This window comes from Amphibalanus amphitrite, unplaced genomic scaffold (genome assembly GCF_019059575.1).
Source record: "Amphibalanus amphitrite isolate SeventyFive unplaced genomic scaffold, NRLGWU_Aamphi_draft 000688F_arrow, whole genome shotgun sequence".
In the NCBI taxonomy this organism is placed as follows: Eukaryota; Metazoa; Arthropoda; class Thecostraca; order Balanomorpha; family Balanidae; genus Amphibalanus; species Amphibalanus amphitrite.
In genome coordinates this window covers 146,424-159,915 of record NW_024882182.1, presented here as the reverse complement: position 1 = coordinate 159,915, position 13,492 = coordinate 146,424, and the positions used below count along the sequence as shown (strand labels likewise).

Sequence of the window (13,492 nt, the reverse complement as noted above, 5' to 3'; positions counted from 1 at the left end):
CTCAGCGAACACCTGGCGGGGGGGGGGGGTAACATCACATACCCTCAGCGAACACCTGGCGGGGGGGGGGGGGTAACATCACATACCATCAGCGAACACCTGACGGGGGGGGGGGGGGGGTAACATCACATACCATCAGCGAACACCTGACGGGGGGGGGGGGTAACATCACATACCATCAGCGAACACCTGACGGGGGGGGGGGAGGGAGGGAGTTACGCTAGGGAAGCAGGCTCAGGGTAATATCAGACAGCCATGCACGGACACGGATTTCGGGTGGATAAGGAATCGCGTTAGCTCAGGTGCCAATACCGCACCACCATATTCTTCCGCAAGAATCAGAGCTGAAAGAAAAGGATATGCAACCGTATGCAACCAGTAAGCCAGCGCTTATCGGATATCATTCAAATGCAGTGATGATCGTATTCATTAAGAAGGCAAAACGAAAGAATAATACCAACAACCAAACGCTCGTGATTAGCTAGGCACGCCCATGTCTCGCCTATGCCGGTGTTTGCCGCCGCAGCTCTGTCCGGTAGCACTGCGGCCCCCGCCCCGCTCTCCCCTGCCCGGTAGCGTCGCGGACCCTCCCCGCACTTCCCTGCCCGCACCGGTCCCAGGTGCGCCGCCGGCCCGACCGCCGTGCCACCATCAATATTGGCCGCACGGAGCCGGCCGAGCAGACGGTACTTGTGTGGAGACGTGCCCCGCCCCGCGCCGCGCCGAGCGGGCCGGGGGGGGGGGGGGGCTACCCAGTGGGCAGACCATGGGCGAACTCGCTACCCATAGCAGACCGCCGAGAACTACTACGTCTACTACCCAGGGCAGGTCATGGGGAAATCGCTACCCAGGCCACACCACATGGGGATTAGTCACGTGGGGACTGGACTAGACAGACAACGTCCCCATGGCAGTTCAGGGATGTCTATCGTAATCCGCTACCTCAGAATACCAAGGACGTGTTGCTAAAAGATATACATTGCACCACCGCACCAACCGAATAACACAAATGAGCCCTACCGTCAACCAACTAATCGTACCATGTGAGCCAGGCCTAAGCCAATAATCCCACCTCACTGAATAATATCGTAACTCATCCTCGGGCAAGCCAACTGTTAACGTCCCAAGCACAGCGTGTCAATCCGGGACGAATAGCGTGTTCGCACTGCCGTCGAATCGAATCGGGCCAGTACGTACTGTGACGTGAGGTCGGCGAAATGAACCCGTCCGCTCGTACCGCGGTGAAATCGAACGACAGAGAGGAGAATCGAACGATCGATACCGTACGGGCGAGCGGAGCCCGCGGAGAGCCAGGCACGGCCGTCGTCAGTAAGCCCCAATGATCATTGCAGCCGCCACAGGACAGTAAAGGGCAGTGTCGATCACATGGTGTCGGTCGGCTGGTGGTCGGTAACACAACAGTTAACGGTATGCCAGCGTTTAGGGACAGGGAGAGTAGGTACACTCGGGGGCAGATTGATGTTCCACCACTCCCTACCCGTCAGGCTCCCATGGCTCAGCACTGGCTGCTGCCGGTGTTGCCTGCCCTCAGCACTGCTCAGCACTGCCTGCCGGTGTCAGTGCTGCCAGTGCTGCCACTGGCAGCAGCCAGTGCTGAGCCATGGGAGCCCGATGGGTAGGGAGTGGTGGAACATCAATCTGCCCCCGAGTGTACGACGTGAAACGCAGTGATTTCATGCAGCTGATGATGTGCAAATTTTATTATTCAGTAGCTGAAGAACATCACTATTATAGGTGCGTATGTATTTAAAAGGAAGAATACATGGATCGCGTAAGATCATCAAGGTACATAATTAAATGACTTGGATCATATCATCCTGCATACTTAGCTTAGCTAATTTACGGTGATCATATTCAGAACCCGTTCCTAATTATCAGCGTGCTATGAATTCGGAACTCGGCTGTTTTGTACCCAGTGACCGGTCTCATCACATTACAGCTGAGATTCCTGTTATATTCATTACATTCGGTCTGCCCGTTAATTTTCCAGGCGCACCGGAGCAGGGCAACAGAGGACGCGGCCGTCACAACAGCACGTGTGAATTAATGACGGACGGGGAGGGCGCGCGGCGCGCCGGCCGGCCGGCTCACCGTTTACGGCCTCGTTTACCGGTTCAGTCACGTGCTCGTATTCCGAGTAGTGCCGCCTCACTATGAAGAACTGCGCCAGCGATGGCAGCCCGTGCCGCCGACCCAGACACGCGGTGATGCCGCGCAGAGCCGACCGGCCAGGGCCCCAGTGTCCCTGTCCCCAGTGATGTCATTGGTGGCCGTACAACCCGTGTGACTCAATCTGCCAGGAACTGAGAGCCTCCGTGTGGTAGTTGTTACAATCGCCTACAAAGGTCATTCTGTTTCAAATGTCACCGAGTTGGCTTCAAACGGCCACCAAACGACATCATCCCGGCTCAGAGGCGCCCATTGTAATGCCTCGACTGAGCCCATTTGACTGCTCCCTGCCTCAACCTTTCCCCAGACGGCGACGGAGATTCTGTGGACTCAGCCGAGCCGCCGGGCTGCCGGCCATTCCGGGAGCGCCGCTAGCGGAGAGTGAGAAACTCTGTGACCGAGGGAGGCCTCCACAGCCGCCCGGCACATCCGCCGCCACTGCTCCAATGCCCACCGGCCCCCGATGTTCTTAGGCGATTGAGCTGGGACGCGATTGAGCCGAGTAACACAGTAAGTGAGAATGATACGTCCCGGGGCGGGGCCGAAGTTCCGATGAGTTTGGGTTTTTCAACGCTCAAAGTGCACCGGTCACTGGCGGTAGGGGCATTCCACGTCAAATCAAACACCGAAATCCGTCATCCCCTTCGATTTTTTCTGAAAATTTGTAGGCAGACTGGGCATGGTTCAAAACTGAGTTACGTGTAATATTTTCGAAATTTGATAACGTATCGCCGAGATATAGGTCATCGAATATAGCCAAAAATGCCACACATCATTTTTTAAATGCTTATAACTCTGGTTCCTTTTCTGGTATCAAAATGATATTAACAGGGTCTTGTAGACAATTGATAAGGCTTTGATTTTTAATTATAAAATTAAATTGAAGTGACCTTGAAATGTATTTGACCTTGAATTAAAACAGAAAAATTTAAATAGCAAAAAACACGCCACCTTCGATTTGAGTAATTTTTACATATTATATCCGTCACAATGTTCCTAACCATCTGTGAAAAAAATGGAGTGGGCCATTCATAACTTTCGCGGCAAACGCCGTTTTCATGCATCAACATCACGCAACCGCGCGTGACCTTGAAAGATAGAGTCAAGACATGCTTGCTTGTGTACACTTTCTGAAATGAATGATTGCTGATTAGTGATATCCCAAACTCTGCGAGAATGGAAATGCATAGTCATCGTAGTCAAGCATTCACGTTCCATTGTAAAAGTGTCTCAGGCAAACGGTATTTTGCGGTGAATTTTGAGCCGTGTGGAAATGCATCATGAAATAAATTCAACGAAAACATTATCACGCAACGATATCTTCACGTCTTTTGATCTTCACTATACGAAAGAACATACATTTTTGAGTATTTATGGGGAATTTCTAGTTAATCCGATAATAAATATGGCAGTTAGAGTCCTGCTAAGAGTAACATGTCGCCGGCTGAGGCGGGATCGGCCGACGCGGGAAACGCAGCAGTCACAATTTTGTGTTTACACGTTCATATTTCAATTGTTTACCAACCTATTTTCATAATTCTTTCACCATAAGATTGCCTGTACATTTCTTAGTCTTCTCTCACAAAATTTGACGCGAATCGAACGTAATCAGCGGTAAGGAGCGCGATGTAAAGACGGAACCGTTCCGTTCCGTCCCGGCACAGTCTACAATTCAGGCGGCGCGTAGCGGTCGGCGCCGGCTGCCGAGTCGCCGCGTCGCCGCGGCGACAGGATGTTCACTTTACACCGCTATTACTAGAACAGTTGTGAACCGATTTTCTTATTGCTTGCACGATGAGATGTGCAATTCAATTCTGGACAGGTAGCCATAAGTAAGTTCGCATCAATATTATGAGATATTGGCGAAAAACAGGAGGGGTGGGGCGAAATTCACTCTTCCCCCTCCACTGCGCGTGCTAATATACGTTTGCATATGTGCCATTTTCTTCAAAACTTATGAATGGCCCACTCTAATTTTTTCACAGGTTGTTAAGAATATGGTAGGCAATAAAATATATGAAAATGAGCCAAATCGAAGGTGGCGTGTTTTTTGCTATTTCAATTCTTGTGCTTAAGAACAGAGTTAAGCAAATTTCAAGGTCATATATTTAAGTCGATGCAATTTTAAACAAATGCTTAAGAAATTACCTAAACAGTAAGGTTTATTTCATTCAAATCAAACAAGTACAACCAAAGTTATGGTCGTTCAAAAATATAAAGATGCAACATTTTGTAAAAATTTGATGCCCTTTATTTAGAAGACCTGTGGTCAGAATGTGCAAAAAACATCAATGTAATGTCCGGGGCGACACAGGAACTCGCTCACAAATTTATAATGAAATCGCTGATGGTAAGGTGCAAAACAGCCGATTTTTGTTCGATTTGACGTGGAATGCCCCGGTAGCAAAACTTCAAACAACACAATCCCCATAAAACACAGACTGAGCTTTTAGCACTGAGAGGCGCGTAACTGGTCACTCACCCATTGCATGACCTTGAGTGTGACGCAGTGGTGTTTCTCGGTCATAACGAACTCGTACACGTGCTCTTGTCGCTTGATCTGCTTCTCGGTGAGGCCTTTCAGAATCTGCGGCAGTAAATCGTTAGGTTATAGTGGCGGCTGGTAAGAAGCACAATGGATGTTCAGCTATTGATCAATGTGAACGCGCAGGAACAGAGATCAAACGTATGCCACATAAAAAAGGTTTTGAATTAAACATATAGTATCGAATTTTAGGACTCCAAAACACAGAAGACTTCTTTTCGACGTTAGACTTAACTACCCTACGGAACTAGGTAACTCGTTTGTCAAAGCGTAATCTATGCCCTCTGACAGGTGACCGACCTTTCGGTCGACGGAGCCGCTCCACGCCTCTGACTCCTCATCGAGCAGCTTCAGGTCGGGGTCATCCACAGAGTCACCAAGCGACATGACCGGTGCTGAGGGCGGCAGGGGACGCCGTCACTCTCCGCAACAAACGCGACATAGACCGCAGGGCTCACAAAGACAGTAGTGTCGAGATCACACACACACGGTATGTGGAAACAGACAGATCGGCGGTCAAACGAACTAAAATAGATTGTCACAAAATATAAGAGTGGTCGGTAGGCTCGGACATACGAAACACAAACACACAAGAGCAAACATCTAAACAGAGCCATCGATTTGCATAACAGAGACACAGCTGCGGAGTGGGTGGCATGTCACACAGATTACATTCGGCGCACCGCAACACACTGTCGCACTGTCAGTGCAAACAACAGACTTCTTGTCGTCAGCCGACTGTGTAAGCTAAAGGTCATCATATGAAAAGTGGTGTCATAAAGCGAGGGAAGCTGAAGGCATGGTGTGGCCAGCCCTTGGTAACAGGGAACGGCGCTTGTTTCCACCCGAGTCCTGGCTGAAATTTAGCAGTGCTGCTGCTGACCTTCGAGCAATGCAAACAGCTCTATGATGTCCATGAACACTATTGAAAGCATTCATATGACAGCGACGGACTGAAAGGACTTTATAGCACACAATGGACTGGTATGACCAAACAACAGGAAGGGAAGGCTCTGCACCGGGACGCGTCACATCAATATCCATCATACACCATCGACCGCTCGTAAACTGCGGCCCTGACTAGCCGAGCGACCCCGGGGACCTGGACGGTCACACCGTCAGCTCGGCCAGCACCACCATCGACCTGCCGGCCGGCACCTGTTGACCAGCGCAACACCGCCGTGCAGCGCAACACAGAATTACACAACGGCCGGCAAAACAGCGACAGTCGGATGGTAATAGCAGTGCGTACGGAGACTGCCCAATACTACGGCCGAGGCTCAGTGCCGAACGCCCGTGTTGTGTGGGAGACACGAGTGACAACGGAACGCACTTGGTGGCCCATTAGCGGCCGCCGGGGGGGGGGGGGGGGGGCAGGGGGCGTCACTCGACCGGTGGCATCGCTGATCGGCCTGTGTCTGTGGAGACTTAGGGGAAGGGCAGGCGATTGAACTCGGTACAGAATGTGTGTATGTGGGGGGGGGGGGGGCGCTACGATACAGACTCACAGGGGACAGTATGGGGGGGGGGCGACAGACGGCCACCACAATATTCCTGGCAGCACGACAGGTTTTTAGCGACATCCACATGGTACTTGAGCAGCACGGCATGCACAAGTACTCAAATTCCCTTGACTCTGACCAAATGCACACAATGAGGCGAGTAAACGGAACCAAGACAACAGACTGGAAGACAATGTATAAGTGACGCTTAACTGGCGAACTGAACAGGCAGCATGGTTTATCTTCTGATAAACACGACAGATCGACATTTCTAAAAAATCATCACCAATACTCACTGTCAAAAGGATCTCCGAAGTTTGAGGCGTCGTATTGCCTGTCAAAAATAACGGAGAGAAACATTATTAATGTCACAGACCACAATGACAACCAGGGTGACAGACGCTGCTATTGGCATTGTTCAATCGGAGGCTAAAACGAGCTTTATTTCGTCAGTAGGCTGGCAATTACGGTAAAGTTATGCACCGTAGAAATTCGGACGTGTAGAGGGCATGGGTTCCGTACGAAAAGGAAGCCATACCTAACCGTTTATGATTATCCTCAGCTCTGTATATGTATAAGTCACAGCATCCGTGCAAACCACATTGCAGCTGACATTCCCGAGCCATTGAATAAAACACTTTCTAAGTTTAAGTTCTGTACGCGGGCGACTGTTCAGCTACATCAATCTCTTCGATGACGAATGTCTGCTATGAATCAGACCTGACACCGCCGCCAGCCCAGCTATACTCACAGCAGAGGGTCCTCCATATCGGACGTTGATTTACTGAAACACAAAGGGAGCCGATGTCAGCTCGGTGGTCCGGGGAGTCCACAGTGTCCCGGACGAGACGCTGCTACACGTACCCGGAGCAAGGGACTCAGTCACTTCACAGAGAACGGGTGGAATACACGGACACTAGAGTCATATATCGAGTGTCATATTCTGCGATGGACCACATACCCTCACACTTTGCGATAACATCACGTTTTTTTCACATTTTTCCGCATAACGCCACACCCCCGTCATTCCCACACCTCACCCATGAGTTCCCACACCGAATAAACGACTTACCCACTACCCAGTCCCTACACTAAATACACGGTTCACCCAGTCCCCACACTGAAAATACGGCTCGCCCAGTCCCCCACACTGACCCCACGGCCGGCGTGAGCTATCACTCCGTTCCGTCTACACCCCACGCGGCCGGCCGCTCCCCGGTCGGCCAGCGGACACCTCACAGCGGACACCTCACAGCGGACACCTCACAGCGGACACCTCACAGCGGACACCTAACACTGCCAGTCGGACCGTGACCTGTGCGTTGTGCCGCCGCCGTAATCTAATCGGCGCCTTTGGCGGCCGCGGTACGGTACGGAGAGCCGGCGGTGGCCGCTACATGTCGGTATACGGAGCGGCGGAGTGATTCAGGGCCGCGGGGAGGCCGGCCGACTCAGTACCGCGATCAATGGCGGAACGGACCCGGCCGGGACGGGTGGAAAACCAGGCACGGACCAGGCGGGCGCCCAGCTGGGCCGCTGAGTTACACGGCGGGCTACGATGGGAGGGAGCGGCGACGGACGGAGCCGCACCTGCGGCGCGGAGATGAGTCTCTCCCCCTCCCCTCCACCAACCACGAGACGACTGAGAGAAATGGAGAGAGTCGAGACTACTCTCAAGGGACGTACACACAATGTCCGCTGTTGAAACTGCTCACGAAAGCACTGGAGACGGCCACGCGGACAATGGAGCTGTTCAATGAAGCAGCTCTCACAGACACTGGGGTGTAGACTATAAAGAGTAAACGACAAAACGACACTGTATCGACACAACGACACTGCAGTGCCATTGTGTAGACAAAACGACACTGCACTGCTAACATTCTACTGAGGAAGACATTAGCAGTAACACCTTTTGCTCCACCGATAGGGAGTGATAGCGAATATTTGTGAAACGTGGCGTATCAGCAGATAGAACAGACACTGCGCTTTCATTGGGCAGCGAAAAGGTCGGTGATCAGTCGGATCTGTGACGTAGGTGTGTGACGAAATATCAGAGACATACGATATAACTAGGTGAATCAACACTCACCAGTGTGCGAACATACCGACGGGGGGACAATAGTGATAATGGCTTCATTTAGTGAACGCAAGAGATGAAAGGAAGACACCTGTGCAGAAGACAGAAATGCAGCTAACATAGAACAGACAGAAAATGTCACAACAGTGCATAATTGGACACCTAAAAAGCACGACTGTTTCAGAGCTGTGATAGCACGAAACAACGAGCGCAAACGCTAACAACAGAGTTGACCATATTCACTACACAAAGAGGCGGTAGCCCTTGCAGAAGAACGGGCTGGTCCATTGACGATGGGACAATCAGACGAGATATAAAGCATCAAAGTCATAGAAACGTGAGACGATATGTCAGAAAACGCCGCGGTTTGCCATTTCCAAAACGGTCACGATGCTTCAGTAGGTAAAAAAGAAAAATAGCCGAGGAGCAAATACATTCATTCTAGCGATTAGCGGCCAGTCAGTTCGCCGCTAAGTCCGGAGTTAGTGCACATGCGCAATGTCAAAACTGTGACGACACAAAACATTCGCCATATTACGGTCGATCTCGACGGATAAGAAACCGGCCTCAAGTGAGCTTCTTATAACCCGAGCCGCCGGATAAAGAAGGGCCAGCTGAAGAAGCTGGTGACACCGTCAGGCTCTCGGCGTCCAGCGCGGCGGGCGCCGGGGACGGGTCGGGGACGGGTCGGGGGCCGGTCGGCGGCCGCCAGCAGGCAAACACCGATACTCAGCACAACACCAAGGTGGCAGGCTCGCGCGGTCGGCGCAGTGAGCGGACGGGCAGAGAGCGGCGGCCGGCCGGCGGCGCGGCCACTTACTTGACGCCCAGTTTGACAGCCACGCGCCGCCACTGGAACGGTCCCGACAGGCCGGCCGGCCGCAGCCGCGACGGCGAGCTGCAGCTACCGACACCGGCGGCAGGCGCGGTCAGCACAGACCCACGGAGAGCCCGCGCGCGCGGCCGACCAGGGCTGAGCGCAATGGGGCTGGGAAGGTCTGGACGCGTCAGGATTAAAGACTAGGATAATAGGATTTAGGTCAGGGTAATGCAACAGCCAGCCAGCACACATGCTATCTGTCGAGCTAGCTAGGGTACGAGAAACATCCACTGAAAACCGCTGTCGGAAAATTATAATGAAAGAACCATACAGCTGGTTGAAAGGTTGCATGAGTAGCTCTTTGCAAAAACAAGTTTGTTGACAGGACTCGTCTCCAGTGAAAGGCAGCTAATGCAGCTGAGATACAGAGAAAAGCTAGAGGTACGTCAACAGCGGGGTTTGGATGCATTTCAAAAGCCTGGCGAATGCCCAGAAAGGACCTGACAGCAAAGCATGAAACCCGGGAGTAAGGAGGAGCCTGACGAGGCGGGGACGGGTCAGAGCGGATATGACAGGACGGGTGGGTCAACGGGAACGGCAGGGGACACGTCAATAGCAGCCAACTAGGTATGCATTGCACAGCGGTGCCAATACTGCAGCTGTCATTAAAAAATCAAAATAGTTCACCTATTCTCTACACCTTTTTGTATTTCATGTGTAAAATATTGAGGATAAGTCTGGGTCTAAGAGGAAGTTGAAAAAAAGAAAAAGAAGTATTAGTACACGAAACTGAGGCAGTTGTCAGTTCTTCTGTCGCGTCTCGTTCGGAAAAGGAAGTGGGACTGGGGGATTATAACAGCGGACAGTGGCACAGCCTGAGGACTTGGAAAGACGGCGGAATTATTCTCGCTTCATCCAACGTATGTACACATACAGTATACACAGCTCTCAATAGGCAGTCTCAACCGACCCGAGCTATCACCAGCTCCCATCACCAGGGGCACTAACACCAACCACCACCACCACCACCAATTCCTCTCCGTCCCGGCCCACTCACTTGCGTCCCATGTCGACGATCGGCGGGGAGACCTTGGGCGCGGCCAGCGTGGTGTTGTTGAGCCACCGGCCGCTGGCCACCGCCTGCGAGCCGCGCTGCAGCAGCGTCAGAGACTGCGTCTGCTTCGGCTTCGCCTTCTCCTTGTCCTGAGAATTAGACACGGAGCCGGTCAGGTCGAGACTACGTCATGTCACGTTAGGTGATAATACATTATACACGGATGGATTCTCGTCAGTGTGAAAAAGGGGAGAGACGATGAATACAGACAGGCTGGGACAGGTTGCCGTTGAATTTCTCTAGCGAATAGAGATTGTACAACATATTCTTACTTAGCTCCTAATTGTTTGGACTCACAATTGTACGTAACAAGAACGCTCAGTGGCAGAAAATCGGAATGACGATGATGTAAACTGAGTGGGCATTACATAAACTAGCGCCACTCCATTGAATGACCACATATGTTCGGATACGTTAGTGTTCTCTCGGAGCTGTTCTCTGTTGAGGTTAATATCCGGTGGACCCTCTCTCGCCCCCTGCTCTCCCCTCCTCCCCCTCCTACCACCGGACACCGTTCACTCGCCGGCGCGGGTCGTACCAGCTCGTTACTGGTCGTCTAATGCACTCGCCGCGCCGCGATCGGATGCCTAAACGGAGCTCGTGTCAGACAGAGAGCCGCCATTACCGCCCGTCCCCCACACTCTGCCCTCCGCTCCGTCTGCTCTGCCTCTCTGATCAGACCCCCGCCGTACGGAGAGAAATTCCCGACGGACCGCGGACGGCCGCTTCCACACACAAATGGTCCTGTTTTCGGTGACAAATTTCCGTCGTCCAGCCGAGAAAAATGGTGGTCAAGAAGAAAAGATTGCCGCGCTCGGGCAGCTCAAGTAAGGGATTTTGTCGCAGGGAGAATGTGGCACTGAGCGGCGGAAAATGCTGGATTAATTCTGATGGGCTGGAGCGAAACTTTCTCAGCACTGCTCCGTTTGCTGTCTCGTCTCGATGACTTGTGACGTTTCTATGACGATGACATCAGTGTAATTAGCTCCTACTAATTATTACCCTCACTGCCAATATTGCCCAATAACTCATCGAGGCGTAACATCAGGATAGCGCGTATGTGTTCAGTGTCACCGCTAGTTCCACTCCGGGACTATCAATATGCCACTGAGACGTTGCAAATATAGAGCAGAGGGCACGCACGATGGGTCGTGCGGCAAGTCATTAGCAGGCGATCTGCTGGAAGCATGGGTGGAGCTTCCTATACAGTTAACCCGCGAGTTGCTGGGGGGGGGGCGTTAAACGCCCCCCCCCCTTTTTTCGCCGGGCCATAGCATAAAAACGGCGCGCCGCAGGCGCGCCAAATTTTGGGTACCTGTAGAGAATTGATTGAGGTTTATTGTCACAAAGTTTCAAAAAAAAAATCGGTCGGAAAATTTTTGAGATATCGAGGTTTTAGTGACGTCATGATTTCTGAGTTTTCGACCAAAAACGGCATATGTTCAAAAAATCATATAAAATCACAGAATAGACATACAGACATGACGTAAACGCCGTTAGACTGCCAATACCATGAACAATCAAATGGCTATCTTCGATTATTGATTATCGTTCCGCATTTTCCAAAATCTTGAACTTAATCTTGGCAATTTCTCGTGACTACCTCACGACCATGATGTATGTAATTCTTAAATTGAACTTTTTTAGCCAAACACGTACACATATGATAAAATGAATGCCACCATCGTGTTCTACGCCCCAAATTACCCATAAAACATGTGTCACAGGCTGCGAATATCAGTTTTCATTTTCGGGGATATGTGCCTGCCCGGTTGACCTGACCTTGACCCTGACCTATGCTTGACTGACCCCTACATGGAGCTGACACTCTTGTAGGCCTTATATGATGGATTGTGCACCGTTTTGACAGAGTTTATGACGAGAGGCGCCCATTGCGAAGTCCTGAAGTCCATGCTACTGAAAGCCCGATTTCAGGTGTTTGACCTGACCTTGACCCGACGTGTGACCTCAAAATTCAACTTTAAAGTACTCATCTGAAGCGTCTCGTCGCCTTCTTTCGTTTGCCGCCTCGTGCGTTTCGCTGCGCCTATTGGTTCTCGAGTTATCGGCTGGGGGCGTTTAACGCCCCCCCCCCCCAGCAAACGGTGGGTGGCGAAATACCCCAGCAACTGCCGGGTTAACTTGCCATTTTGCCCCACCAACTTTAGCTGATAAGTAGGACTTTGATGTTTTGAAGATCAATCTTTTTCTCATTGAGGAGCTTTAGAATGTATGTGTAATACAAAATATTATATCTGTAATGATAGGAATTGATTCAGTGTAGCATTTTATTCAACTTGACAATCGGACATTGTAGGTTTGACGAGTTTTTTGCCCCACCAACTTCGCTGGAAAAGCTCCACCCATGAGTGTAGGTGCGAATTAATTCACCAATGCACTCGGAATATGACAGCTATAAAATGAACCCTGCGTCCAACGATGTGTGGGGGAGTACCCTAATCGCAAGCATATTGTCAAACCGCTATCGACATTGCTAAGCCAAAAGACGAGGGGTTCCCCACAGCAAGTACCCTGTCCACTGCTGTGTACGGTACAGGTGACTGTCAAAAAGGGCAGACTGCCTTTGCCTCTTCCGTACCTTCTTCTTGCGGAAGAAGATGCTGCTTCTCTTCCGTCGCTGCTTGTTGCGGTCATCCTCCAAGAACGACGGGCTGTTGAAAGAAAGAATAACAATGTTAGTTGCCGGATGTCCTTATCGACATTAGCTGACTGCCGTGACCTCCCTAGATAAATATAGCCAGCTCCTGCTGTTCGGTAGCTCTCTCGCTTGGCCACGAGTTACGCTACCGCCCCTGTCGCGCTGCTGGCCCGCGTTTCACCACCATTTCCCGCGTCTCGCACCGACGTTCAAGGCCGCCGCCGGGCTGCCGGGCCGTCGGCTGTCGATTCTGCGCACGTTTCGGTTCCTCAATATGCAGCCAGGGTAGCCCGGCCATGTCTCTGGGGACATGTGAGCCCCGTCCCTTACCCCGGGATAGCGTGCCGTGCCACCGAACAGCCGGCCGAGACGCACACAGCCAGAGGAGCTGGCTCAGCGCGGTGTGAATGTAAAAGAACGCTGAATTCAGTCGAAGGTTAGGGGGTCGGCTACCAAATGGTTCGTAATTATCTTATTAGACAGAAAACGTACATTACTATACAAAAAAAAAAACATGAGCAGGGAGAAACTGGCCTTCGATGGCGTTTGTAGGTTGAAATTGAATGAGTGCATGAGATCGAAATG

The 13,492-nt window shown here is 51.5% G+C and overlaps 1 protein-coding gene across 4 annotated transcripts in view; it reads right to left on the bottom strand.

The window, feature by feature from the left end:
* Positions 1-13,492, bottom strand: part of LOC122364635 (rho guanine nucleotide exchange factor 18-like) — a 67,583-nt gene that overhangs the window by 18,841 nt on the left and 35,250 nt on the right. For all 4 annotated transcript variants that reach the window (XM_043335212.1, XM_043335213.1, XM_043335210.1 and 1 more), the window contains 6 exons: positions 12,848-12,920; positions 10,192-10,337; positions 6,989-7,021; positions 6,534-6,571; positions 5,036-5,130; positions 4,673-4,777 (listed from right to left, as the gene is read on the bottom strand). In XM_043335212.1, the coding sequence (XP_043191147.1) occupies positions 4,673-4,777; positions 5,036-5,130; positions 6,534-6,571; positions 6,989-7,021; positions 10,192-10,337; positions 12,848-12,920 (490 nt within the window). The remainder of the gene's footprint in view (positions 1-4,672; positions 4,778-5,035; positions 5,131-6,533; positions 6,572-6,988; positions 7,022-10,191; positions 10,338-12,847; positions 12,921-13,492) is intronic.